The sequence below is a fragment of the Rhinoraja longicauda genome, chromosome 15 (genome assembly GCF_053455715.1).
Source record: "Rhinoraja longicauda isolate Sanriku21f chromosome 15, sRhiLon1.1, whole genome shotgun sequence".
In the NCBI taxonomy this organism is placed as follows: domain Eukaryota; kingdom Metazoa; phylum Chordata; class Chondrichthyes; order Rajiformes; family Arhynchobatidae; genus Rhinoraja; species Rhinoraja longicauda.
The window spans coordinates 29,888,364-29,900,436 of NC_135967.1; the positions used below are offsets into that span (position 1 = coordinate 29,888,364).

At 42.1% G+C, this 12,073-nt stretch overlaps 1 protein-coding gene across 1 annotated transcript; it reads left to right on the forward strand.

The window, feature by feature from the left end:
* Positions 1–502: 502 nt before the first annotated feature.
* Positions 503–11,112, forward strand: glod5 (glyoxalase domain containing 5). The gene is made up of 4 exons (XM_078411974.1): positions 503–613; positions 4,650–4,793; positions 8,107–8,262; positions 10,138–11,112. The coding sequence occupies exons 1-4, from the start codon at positions 554–556 to the stop codon at positions 10,267–10,269; spliced, it is 492 nt and encodes a 163-aa protein (XP_078268100.1). The 5' UTR covers positions 503–553; the 3' UTR covers positions 10,270–11,112.
* Positions 11,113–12,073: the final 961 nt, after the last annotated feature.

Consider the following 12,073-nt stretch of genomic DNA (forward strand, 5'->3'; position numbering starts at 1 on the left):
AACTACAGACTATTAATTCACTCTAACAAATGCTAAACAGGCGCCTCCGGTCTTCCACTTATCCTAAGTCTTCATTACACTCGTAGCACCACAAATATCAACCTTGCATAAAACCAGGATACACTTACATTCTATTATATTTAAAATTTAAAGGAAACAAACAATGTCAGGTTATCAAAAACAAGGGGATATAATAATTTCTTGAGTTTCTTTTTGGATTTCCCTTAACCCAATTTAAATTACCTTATGCCACCAAGTCCTCAACATTTGTTACTGATTACTGCAGTTACTGATTACTGCAGATTACTGTGTTTATGAAGGATCAAAGATTGGCCTTGAAGCTTAACAAATAGGTTTATGTTAGTGTAATCAGAGTGGGGTACTGAGAGATCTTATTGTTGATGCTGTTTAAGGTGATAGTGGACCAGGGCGTCTCCGTGTTTACACAAACCAGTCAACAGTAGCAGCAACCAGCCGCTGTTGTACGGATAATACGGTGTTGCAATTTCCATGCAGGAAGTAGTTGGCGGGTTCCCGACCGTAGTCAGCCATCATGGCGCTTTTGAAAGGGTTGCTTCCTACAGCTTTCCGATATCACGGTGCCTATTGTCAGGTAAACCTTTTCTCCTGCTTCATATGGGGAAGTACCCAAGCAAGGGGAGGGGAGGGGAAGGGAGGGGAGGGGAGGAAGGAAGGGCATGTTGCGAATTGGGGGACTTCACTGAATCTTACACGTGAGGACAGCGCGGCCCCGGCCCCGGCCTCCGGCTCCGACCTCCAAACCAAACCCCCATCCTGATCCTAATCCCAACCAAGCGGCTACTCCGAGAGGAGTGCGGTCTCCCATCCCGCTCTATACAACGACGGCCCCACTTGTGAATTTGAAGACGCTGATGAATGGCAGTGAAATCGTGGGTTCTCGTCCCAAATCCATCCATTCACAGAACCCCCCCCCCCCCCAAAGCAGGCAATTAAAGACTCTCAGAGAAGGAGGCCGTTGTGCTTGAAAGGACACACTGTCCCATACCATAAGAAACATTTAAATCATCTCAGTCAGCTCCTAATTTATTTTTTTCCCAATGGGCAGCCTGTGACTGCAATCTCCCTTGGTAAACCTGCCTGTCCCTTTCTAAGCCCTTTTCTGTGAAGCCTGGTATCAATAATGACAGGTTATCTGCATCAGCTAGGAACCAAATATGACATTTATGATGTTTTTGATTAACTTCTCAATTAATAAAACCAAGCTGGAAAGGACAAATACTATATTTCTCATGCTCTTATTTTACTTTATTTTAAGTACCTGACAATATGTTGTGTCTTGTGACTCCCAGATTAATAAAATGAACATCTACCTCTTAGTAAATATAAGAAACAGAAATACAAAAGGCCACTCAGCCCCTACTCTACCTTTCAATAAGATTATGGCTGATCTCTTGTCACAGTGCCTCTTTGATGCTCTTCCACATCCTTTAATATCCGTAAATATATCCATGAATGGCTTTAGTGACTGAGCCTCACAGCCCTCTGGATAAAGAATTCCAAGATTCACCACCCTCTCCGTGAAGATTTTTTTTTTCTTATCCCTGTCCAGAGTGTCCATTCCCTTATTTTCACACTATATCCCCGGTTCAAGACAATCTGACAGGAAACACATCGTACAAAGTGCTGGAGGAACACAGGCTGGATCTGGGGAGAGAATGACAGGCAACATTTGGAATGGGACCCTTCTTCAGATGGGAAGCACGATCTCTGCATCTACCCATTTGAGTCCTGTAGGGTTTTTGTTTGTGCTTATTCCTCATCCTAGACTGGAGCGGCTAGGCTTGTATACACTGGAATTTAGGATGAGAGGGGATCTTATCGAAACATATAAGATTATTAAAGGGTTGGACGTGTTCGAGGCAGGAAACATGTTCTCAATGTTGGGGGACTCCAGAACCAGGGGCCGCAGTTTAAGAATAAGGGGTAGGCCATTTAGAACGGGAGATGAGGAAAAACTTTTTCAGTCAGAGAGTTGTAAATCTGTGGAATTCACTGCCTCAGAAGACAGTGAGGCCAATTCTCTGAATGCATTCAAGAGAGAGCTAGATAGAGCTCTTAAGGATAGCAGCGTTAGGGGGTATGGGGAGAAGGCAGGAATGGGGTACTGATTGAGAATGATCAGCCATGATCACATTGAATGGGGGTGGTGCTGGCTCGAAGGGCCGAATGGCCTACTCCTGCACCTATTGTCTATTATGCTGTGGATAACAAAGAAGCATTGTAACCACTAATGCTGCATTTTCAGAAATTGGGCAAGTCTTCCATGGATAATACAACTTACATAGAGGTTTCAGCTTGCATGCACATATAAGGACCCGAGACCCCAGGTTCCAAACATAAGCCCTGGCCACAGACCTGACCAATGCTCCTGACACCAGATGTTCTTTCCCAATCCCAGTTTCTGCCATACATTGATTAGTAAGAGTGTCAAGGGTTATGGGGAGAAGGTAGAAGAATGGGGTTGAGAGGGAAAGATAGATCAGCCTTGATTGAATGGTGGACTAGACTTGATGGGCCGAATGGCCTAATTCTGCTCTTATGACTTATGGACATTGCCTGTTGATATTTCACCACTCACCAGCATAAGACATCAAATGCTATCCATTCCATGGCAAACACGATTCAGTAATAACATAGCTCATTCACAAGGACACAGATATGTGGATCGTCAGTTGGCTGCTAATGAGAACTGAGTATGTTACAATGACATCACCTCTTATTCTCGGACACTAAAACCCCAGACTGGAGTTCGATCTGACCACGGATGCTCTCAGTATGAATTTTGTATGTTCTCCCCGTGACAGTGTGGATTTTCCCCAGGTGCTCTGGTTTGTAAATTGTCCATAGTGTGTAGGATAGTGTTAGTGTAAGGGATCACTGGTCGGCGCGGACTTGGTATCCGAATGACTTGTTTCCGCACTAAACTAAACTTGGGCATATTACATTTGGAGCGCTAATTAAAGTCATCAATATAAATTGGGAACAACCATTAATCCTTCAACACCCATTTTCTCCCTGTTTTGAATTTTGAATTGAATGGAATTGAAAGATACAATGTAGAAACATGTACTTTGGCCCACTGTCCACCCCAACCATCATTCATGCTAGTTCTATGTTATCCCACTTTCACATCCACTCCTTACATTGTAGGGCAATGTACCTACAAATGTCAATTAACCTACAAATCCACATGTCTCTCCATTCCAGTTTATTACCTCCCAACCAATATGCCCTAATTTTGTTTAATAACTTCTTGTGTAACACTGTATCAATGACCTTCTGAAAGTCCAAATATGCCAAATCTATTAGATTGGCATTATCTATTCTACGAGTCACACCCTTAAAAACCCAATAGATCAGTCAAATATGATTTTCCTTGCATATTTCAATCCTAATTCTGGTCAACCCTCATGCAGCTTTTAGTGTCAGATATAACTTCAATAATAAATGCTGGCATGTTCCCTGCTGCCGATGTCATCTGTCTGGTTCAAAGTTTCCTGATTTTCTCTTTCTCGCCTGCCTCGGGACCACATTTACTGCCTTCTAATTAATGGGAACCATTATAAAATATATGGAATAACTGCACAACATTCTCTATGGTCCAACTTTCTAATTGGAAGGACTAACATTACTTTCACCCTTTTGATTATATACTTGTGCCAGGGCTGACAACTACATTTTAGTGTTGTGTACCTGGACATTCATAATCTCTTTGGATCTGTACTTAACCTTTTCACAACTCTTCCTAATTTTTTTTCTCCCATCTGCTCAATTTACTATATTGCAAAATTTCTGTCAATAGCCAATTTGGTTTAATGGCTCTATTCTGTAGTGATTGCTGACTATAATGTGTGCATACTCATTGTATACGTTGTCTTTTATTATCCAACTAATCTACCAACTGGTTTTAGAGTCCTAGAGTTGTACAGCACAGAAATGGCCCCTTTGTCCCACCACATGCATGCCAACCCTTTGCGCATCTACACTAATTTAATTTGCCCACTTTAGGTCTGCACCATTCTATGCCTTAATTATTTGAGGTATCTGTTCAAAGTAACAATTGTATCTGACTCCACGATCTCCTCTGGCAGTGAATTCCAGGTATCAATCTCTATGTTTAAAAATACGTGTAATAATTTAGTTAGTACCTTACATTTGAATAATACATTTTCTGTGCTTTTCAGTGAGAAGAAATCCATAGTGGATGGCACAGTAATGCAGCTACTTCACTTCTCTATTGCCCTGTGCTCAATTCTCACCTTTGATGCTGCCTGTGTGGAGTTTGCACAAATCCCTTGTGACAGCATAGATTTCCCCTAGGTACTCTGGGTTTCTCCCACATCCTAAAGACGCCTCTAATGTTTAAGCAAGTGGGAAAAATCTGGGGGGGGTGGGGATTTGATAGGAATGTGGCAGGGAATGGTTTGCACTGTGAGTCAGCATTGACTTCATGGCCTGCATCCATGTCAGAAGGAAATATAGAAATATTGGAGTAGTAATGGGTGAACAGAGTTTAATATAGGTCAGCAGTTAGAGCTGTGGACTTTCAAACTTATGGATAATTGTGTACAAATTTGTATTTTTTAAAATGTGTGAATTTCTCATAGACATTAATCCGGTTAAGTCAGAGAAACTTTACTTCGCCAGTCCAGATCAAAGGATTGGATCATCTCGTTCTGACAGTAAAGAGCATTGAAAATTCCACTGCGTTCTACTCTCGAACACTGGGAATGCAAGTCATCACTTTCAAGGTAAAATTACTTTTCATCAGTTTGACTTCCAATTGTGTAAATCTAGATTTCTTCAACCGCTTTTGACCCTATTAAGTTTATATCCATTATATCCATAGGCCAAAAGTCCTTCCGATTTTACAAAAACTGTTCTCATAATTCTCTCTTCTCTTCGTCATTTTGTGGGTAATTTAGCTCTTAAGTATTCCTTCTCTTTTGCAATTTATCTTTTTATTAATTAAATTATGGTCAGATCTGGATGTGTCTGGCAAGGCCAGCTTTTATTCCCCATGTCTCATTGCTCTTGAGAAGGTGATCGTGAGCTGCTTTCTTCGATTGTGGCAGTCTTTCTGGTGAAGAATCCCTCACGGTGCTGTTGCATTTTGACCCAGTAACAATGAAGGGCTAATGATATGTTTACAAGTTGGCCTGGTGTGCATCAAGAGGCACAACTGGCATGTGGTGGGTTTTCCCATTCATGTGACGTTCTTGTCCTTGGTGACCCAGGCTGCATGTTTAGAAGGTGCTTTTGGGGCAGCTTGGGTGAGTTTCTGCAATACAGTTTAGCGATTATATATGTACTAAGCCACTGTGTGCCAATGGTGGAGGAAATAAATGTTTAAGACTTTACATTAGACTTTAGAGATACAGCGTGGAAACTGGCCGATTGGCCCAACAAGTCCGCGCCAACCAGCAATTACCCGTACGCTTGTTCTATCCTACACACTAGGAACTATTTTACAGAAGCCAATTAACCTTCAAACTTGCATGTCTTTGGAATGTGGGAGGAAACCAAAGCATCCAGAGAAAACTTACACAGTCACGGGGTGAGCGTACAATTTCCCTGCAGACAACACCCATAGTCAAGATTGAACCCGGTTTTCTGGTGCTGTAAGACAGCAGTGTTACCATTGCGCACTGTACCGCCCAAGGTGGGGGATAAGATTTCCATTCAATTAGTTGCTTTGTCCAAGGAAGTGATGATTTCTTCAATGAGTTATTGGAACAACACTCATCAAGCCGAGTGGAGAGTGTTCCATTATGTTCCAGATTGGTGCAATGTTGATGGTGCAAAGGCTTTGGGTGTCAAGGGTCATTTGCCACATGATACCCAGCCGCTACCTGCTCTTGCAGCCATTGTATTTAAGTAGCTAGTCCATTTGACATTTCAGTTTGGTCAGTGGTGACCTGCAAGATATTGATGGATTACTCAGTGATAGCAATGGCATTGAATATCAAGGTTCTCTATTATTGGACGGTAATTGCTGACACTAATAATACTTGTCACTTACCAGGCCAGGTCAGGTCTAGCATGGGCTGCTTTGATTGCTGATGATTTGTGAATGGAATTGAACATGGTGAAATTTTCAATGAGCATGTCCACTTCTAACCTGATGATGGAAGGAAGGTGATTAGTAAAGAAACTGAAAGTGGTTGAGCCTAGGACACTGCTCTGAGGAACCCCGGCAATGTTGACCTGATGATGAGATGCTTCATCTCCAAAAACCATGACCATCTTCTTCTGTGTGAGATACACTGCGATATTTTCCTTTGATGCCCTTTGATGCCCATCAGCCATGATTGAATGACGGAGTAGACTTGATGGCCTACTTCTACTCCTCTCACTGATGACCTTTTGACTCCACCCCATTTCCAGAGACAGAGCAACAGGTAAAGAAAGACTCCTTGACTTTTCATTAAACTGCATTATCAAATGTTCCATGACAAGTGCATGCAGTTTGAAATTTTGCTCACAGAAATTGCGCAAGGAATTGGATGATGTAACACCCTTTAACTTAGTATCACAAGACTCTACTGATGCACAATTTGCTTTCAAAAACACAATGGGAACATTTTCACTTTTTGTCAGCTTTACAAATACCAGTCATACACAAATGTTTGCTGTGGTCTCCTGACACCCGCGCTTCCACATGGCATAGTGTGTGACCTTCTCGCACACATTTTGTAACTTAGAACATTTTGTACTTCAAAAGCATCTTCATACCACGCTCAGTCAAATTCACATTCTCCTGCCTTCACCTGTGACACCTGTACTAATCAAGAATCTATATCTATCTCTGCCTTAAAAATATCCACTGATTTGGCCTCCACAGCCTTCTGTGGCAAAGAATTCCATAGATTCACCACCCTCTGACTAAAGAAATTTCTCCTCATCTCCTTCCTAAAAGAAAGTCCTTTAATTCTGAGGTTACGACTTCTAATCCTTACTAGTGAAAGCTTCTCTCACTAGTGAAAACGTCCTCTCCACATCCACTCTGTCCAAGCCTTTCACTCTTCTGTATGTTTCAATGAGGTCCCCCCTCATTCTTCTAAACTCCAGCCGAGTGACCAGTGCCGACAAACGCTCATCATAGGTCAACCTACTCACTCCAGGGATCATTCTTGTAAACCTCCTCTGAACCCTCTCCAGAGCCAGCACATCCTTCCTCAGATATGGTGCCCAAAATTGCTCACAATATTCCAAATGCAGCCTTACCAGTGCCTTATAGAGCCTCACCATTACATAGCTCCCCGGCTTACAATGCTTTGACTTGCGATAGTCGATTTTGCGATGTTGCAAACGGCAGCGACCCGTAGCGAGCCGCAGCTCACTTCTGGTCACGTGATCGCGTGTATTAAATCTATTTCGACTGACAATATTTTCGGTTTCCGATGGGTTTCTCAGAACGGAAGCTGAGGTGCCATCGTAAGCTGAGGAGCACTGTACATCCCTGTTTTTGCATACAAGTCCTCTTGAAATAAATGCTAGCAATGAGTTTGCTTTCTTTTCTACCGATAGGAAATGTTATTACCAATCATCTCTTCAGACTTTTCTTTGGTGCTCAAATGCTGGGACCTGCTCCACTGAAGACGAGGATATTCAAGAACAGGAACAAAAACTCTTACACTGTCTTCTTAGGCATTGGGCATCTTAGGTGAGGCAACAAATCTGGAGAAAAGGAATAGGTGACGTTTCGGGTTGGAACCCTTCCTCAGACATCTAAATGATTCAGATCTGAACTGTCACCTATTCCTTTTCGCCAGAAATGCTGCCTGACCGACTGAGCTACTCCAGTCTTTTGTGTCTATCTTCAGTATAAATCAGCATCTGCAGTTCATTCCTACACAGTAGTCTTTAGTACAAGCTACAGTACAAACCTTTCCAATAGCCCCATTGACACTTCCAATCTAGGTTGCCAAAAGTGTAAGGCTTGAATACAGAATTTTATAACCTAGAGGCAAGTTGGCTGACTAACATGTTATCGATACTTTGGTAAAAAGCTTTTTGCCAAGAATGCTGGTAAATATAGTTTGTTTGGTGTACTTGAAACAGGGTAATCGCAAAGCACTGTCCTTTGGGGAGCAGAAATTCAACTTGCATGAAATTGGGAAGGAATTTGAGCCAAAAGCACACAAGCCAACAGCAGGATCCATGGATCTTTGTCTAATCACAGACACACCTCTAAGTAAAGTGATTGAACATCTGAAGGTTAGTCAAATACTGATTAATTTATGGTTTAAAGGTAACTAATTCTAAGAATGGAGAACTTGATCAACTAAGGTGTCTGAAACATGGTTTAAGATTTTAATTAATTCCAGGAACAGATGTTTGGAAATATTTTCCTCATCAGTATTAGATTTAGCTGTAATTCTAGATAGATCTTTCATTTTGAGTGGCATTTGGATATTTAAAAAATAAGAGCCAAGGACTCAAATTGGAGGTTTCCATTTATATATTAACTAGCGCCATTCTTGTTCACCCTGTACACTGCGGACTTCAGGCACAGCTCTGCAGACTCCTATCTACAGACGTTCTCTGACGACTCTGCCATCGTCGGCCTCATCACGGGCGACGAGGACAGGGCATACAGAGAACTGATCAACGAGTTTGTGGACTGGTGCCAGCGGAACTGCCTCCGGATCAACGCGGGGAAAACCAGGGAGATGGTGGTAGATTTCCGCAGGCGCAGCCAGGTCCCCCCGACACCGGTGAACATCCAGGAAATGGACATCGAGAGGGTGGATTCTTATAAGTATCTGGGTGTCTACCTCAACAATAAACTGGACTCAACTGAAAACAGCGCTGCGCTGTACAGAAAGGGCCAGAGCAGACTTTATCTGCTAAGGAGACTCAGGTTCTTTGGAGTGCAGGGGGCACTCCTAAGGACCTTCTATAACACGGTGGTAGCAACGGTCATTTTCTATGGAGTGGTCTGCTGGAGCAGGAGCATCTCAGCGGCGGAAGGGATGCTCCGTCCTGGGTTGCCCCCTCGACTCAGTGCAGGTGGTGGGAGAGAGGAGGATGATGGTGAAACTAACATCGCTGCTGGACAACGACTCCCACCCCATGCAGGACACTGTCACTGCACTGAGTAGCTCCTTCAATGACAGACTCCTTCACCCCAAGTGCGTGAAGGAGAGATTTAGGAGGTCCTTCCTTCCCACTGCTGTGAGACTGCACAACCAGCATTGCTCCAAACAGACGAGTCAACAATAACAGCTGAGAACACACAGAAAACTGATGACAATTTATGTATCTTTTATTTATAATGAATGATCTCTTGCTCTTTTGCTATCCACTTTGCTGCTGTAACACTGTAAATTTCTCCGGTGTGGGGCGAATAAAGGATATATTATTATTATTAACTGGTGAAAAGGGGGCATGTTAACAGTTGTTCATGAAGAAAAGATTATGAAAAATTTGAAAATCCCATGAAATGTGAACATTTGTCTAATATTATTCTTTGCATGATATCTTGCTGTGAGAAACCTGCTTGGAAGTTTACTTAGTTTAGAGATAAAGTTTGGTAATAGGCCCTTTGGCCCGCCGAGTCCACACCGACCAATGATCACCTGCACACTAGTTCTATGTTATCCCAGCTTTGCATCCGACACACTGGACAATTTACAGAAGGCAATCAACCTACAAATATGCATGTCTTTGGGATATGGAAGGAAATCAGAGCACCCGGAGAAAATCCATGCGGTCACAGGAGAACGTACAAACTCCATAGAGACAGCCCATAGTCAGGTTCAAACCCAGGTCTCTGGGGCTGTCAGGCAGCACTCTATCATTGCACCACTGTGCCATCCTGAACGTAATGCTTACGTTATACAGAATGAATCATTTGAGTAAATATGTTGTAGAGACACACCAAATTCCAGTTCCGTCACCTTGGCATTTTGAATACAATTGGTCAAAAGAATGACAGGAAATGTGAATTCACTTGAGCATCTCTCATAATGAACAATGTACATTGCTTGTTATTCTGCATGTCTTTTTGTTATTTGTTATTTTTGTTCTTATCCCTTTGTAGCTTCTCTTTGAAAGTAACAATTGTGTTGTTAATTTGTTTTTACACAGACATGTGGAGTTCACATTGAGGAAGGTCCTATTGAACGAACTGGGGCAGTGGGTGTTATAATGTCAGTCTACTTCAGAGATCCGGACAATAACTTAATTGAAGTTTCCAATTACCATTCTGACCAACAGTAATCGTAACACCAAATATTGTTCAAATGCCTTCAAGAAACAAACCTACAAGACAAGCTGATTAATTTATTATTGTGCGTTTAATAATATGAACATGATTCCAGTGTCAATATTCCATGCTGTGGCATTAGCAAGGAGGTTCAACATAGTGAAAATGTACATTCTGGCTTAGGTAGAAGGTGAAAAGAGTAATTTCACACTCTTAATTAATCAATATATTTTTTAACTACTTTCTTCTGGAGTATATTTTTTTTGTGATCACTGTACACAACAAAGGATTAGTAAATGTGTAGGAAGGAACTGCAGATGCTGGTTTATACCAAAGATATACACAAAATGCTGGAGTAACTCAGCAAGTCAGGCAGCATCTCTGGAGAAAAAAAATTGGTGACATTTCGGGTGAGAACTTTCTTCATTCTGAGTTGCTGCTGGCCTGCTGAGTTACTCCAGCATTTTGCGTCTGTCTAAAGGATTAGTAAAGATATATATATGCAAAACCCATTTTCCAAAGATTTAGAAATGATAACAAATTATTTTTCTGTCTGCATTAAAAAAAATTGATTTATTAATATAAAATAAATAAATACTCTTGACTTGTACGATAAGTTAGCACACTAGCTCCTTGCTTTCAATATTTGAATTGAATTCCGGTTGATGAGAAGAAATTGTTCCCTCAGGATGATTATTTTGGCAAATTGAAATGCTCATAAGATTGTTAAAACAGCATAGTCTCTCTGTGCGGAAAGACATTTAGTTTTTTGGGTCATTTGCTGAAGAACAGCCGCTGGTAAGCTCATGGACCTAAAGATTTGTTTGCTGATGAAAATAAAATCTCTTGCAACTTAACCCGACAGTGTACTAATGTAATTTTCATCCATCGGGTGGTGGTTCTACTTCCGTAAGTAGATGGTCTGATATGGCAAGTTAGCCTGGAAGTGAGTTTGGGTGGGTGCTGCTCTCTTTGGATGCAGTGTGCATGTCCACCATCATCCTGAAGTGGACTGGGGAAACAGGGTAGTGACGAAAACACTTTGATTTCAAAGTTTGATTTAAAAGTCAGGGCGGAACAGTGACGTCACTGCCTCACAGTGCCAGAGACCCGGGTTCAAACCTGACCTCGGGTGTTGACTGTGCGGAGTTTACACGTTCTCCGTGTGACTGCGTGGGTTTCCTGTGGGTGCTCCAGTTTCCTCCCACCTCCCAAAGACGTGCAGGTGTGTAGATTCATTGCCCTCTGTAAATTGCTCCTTATGTTTACGGAAGCGGTTGAGAAAGTCGGATGAGATAGAACTGGCGTGAACAAGTGATCGATGGCCAATGTGGAGTTAGTGAGGCAAAAGGGCCAGTTTCTATGCTGCATCTCTAACCAAAAGTTTGTTTTTCTTCTAACTCAAATGTCATCTATTCATGTTTATTCCCTGAGCATTTAATCTAGACTATGTTCAGTGCAATTTGGGAGGTCTGCTGGATTGCTTGGGAAACTGCCTTGTAGATGACATTTGCTTTATCTGAAAGGCACAATAAAATGAAGATATCTGTTTTATTATTTCTATTGTAGTGAGTCCGATAGCGATGGATGCTGCAGTCAAAGTTTATTAAACAGCTCTAAAAACCCCGTGACAATTCGCAACACTCAAAGCTCTAGACTACTACCTAATGTCTTACCTAAAAGGGTTCCAACGCTAGACTACTCGAATCTACCACGCTAACCCACCTCGTGTCCTCGCTAGCCAATCCGAGGGTTCGACCATCCAACCAATCCCTATGTCCCTACATGACCCCCCCCAGAACCCTCGATACCGTACCG

What these genes read in the sequence shown, in the direction of transcription:
- glod5 (XM_078411974.1), top strand. Translation starts at nt 554, where the DNA reads ATGGCGCTTTTGAAAGGGTTGCTTCCTACAGCTTTCCGATATCACGGT. An exon ending in TGCAAGTCATCACTTTCAAG is followed by an intron (nt 4,794 to 8,106) that starts GTAAAATTACTT and finishes TACTTGAAACAG; the next exon opens with GGTAATCGCAAAGCACTGTC. An exon ending in AAGTGATTGAACATCTGAAG is followed by an intron (nt 8,263 to 10,137) that starts GTTAGTCAAATA and finishes GTTTTTACACAG; the next exon opens with ACATGTGGAGTTCACATTGA.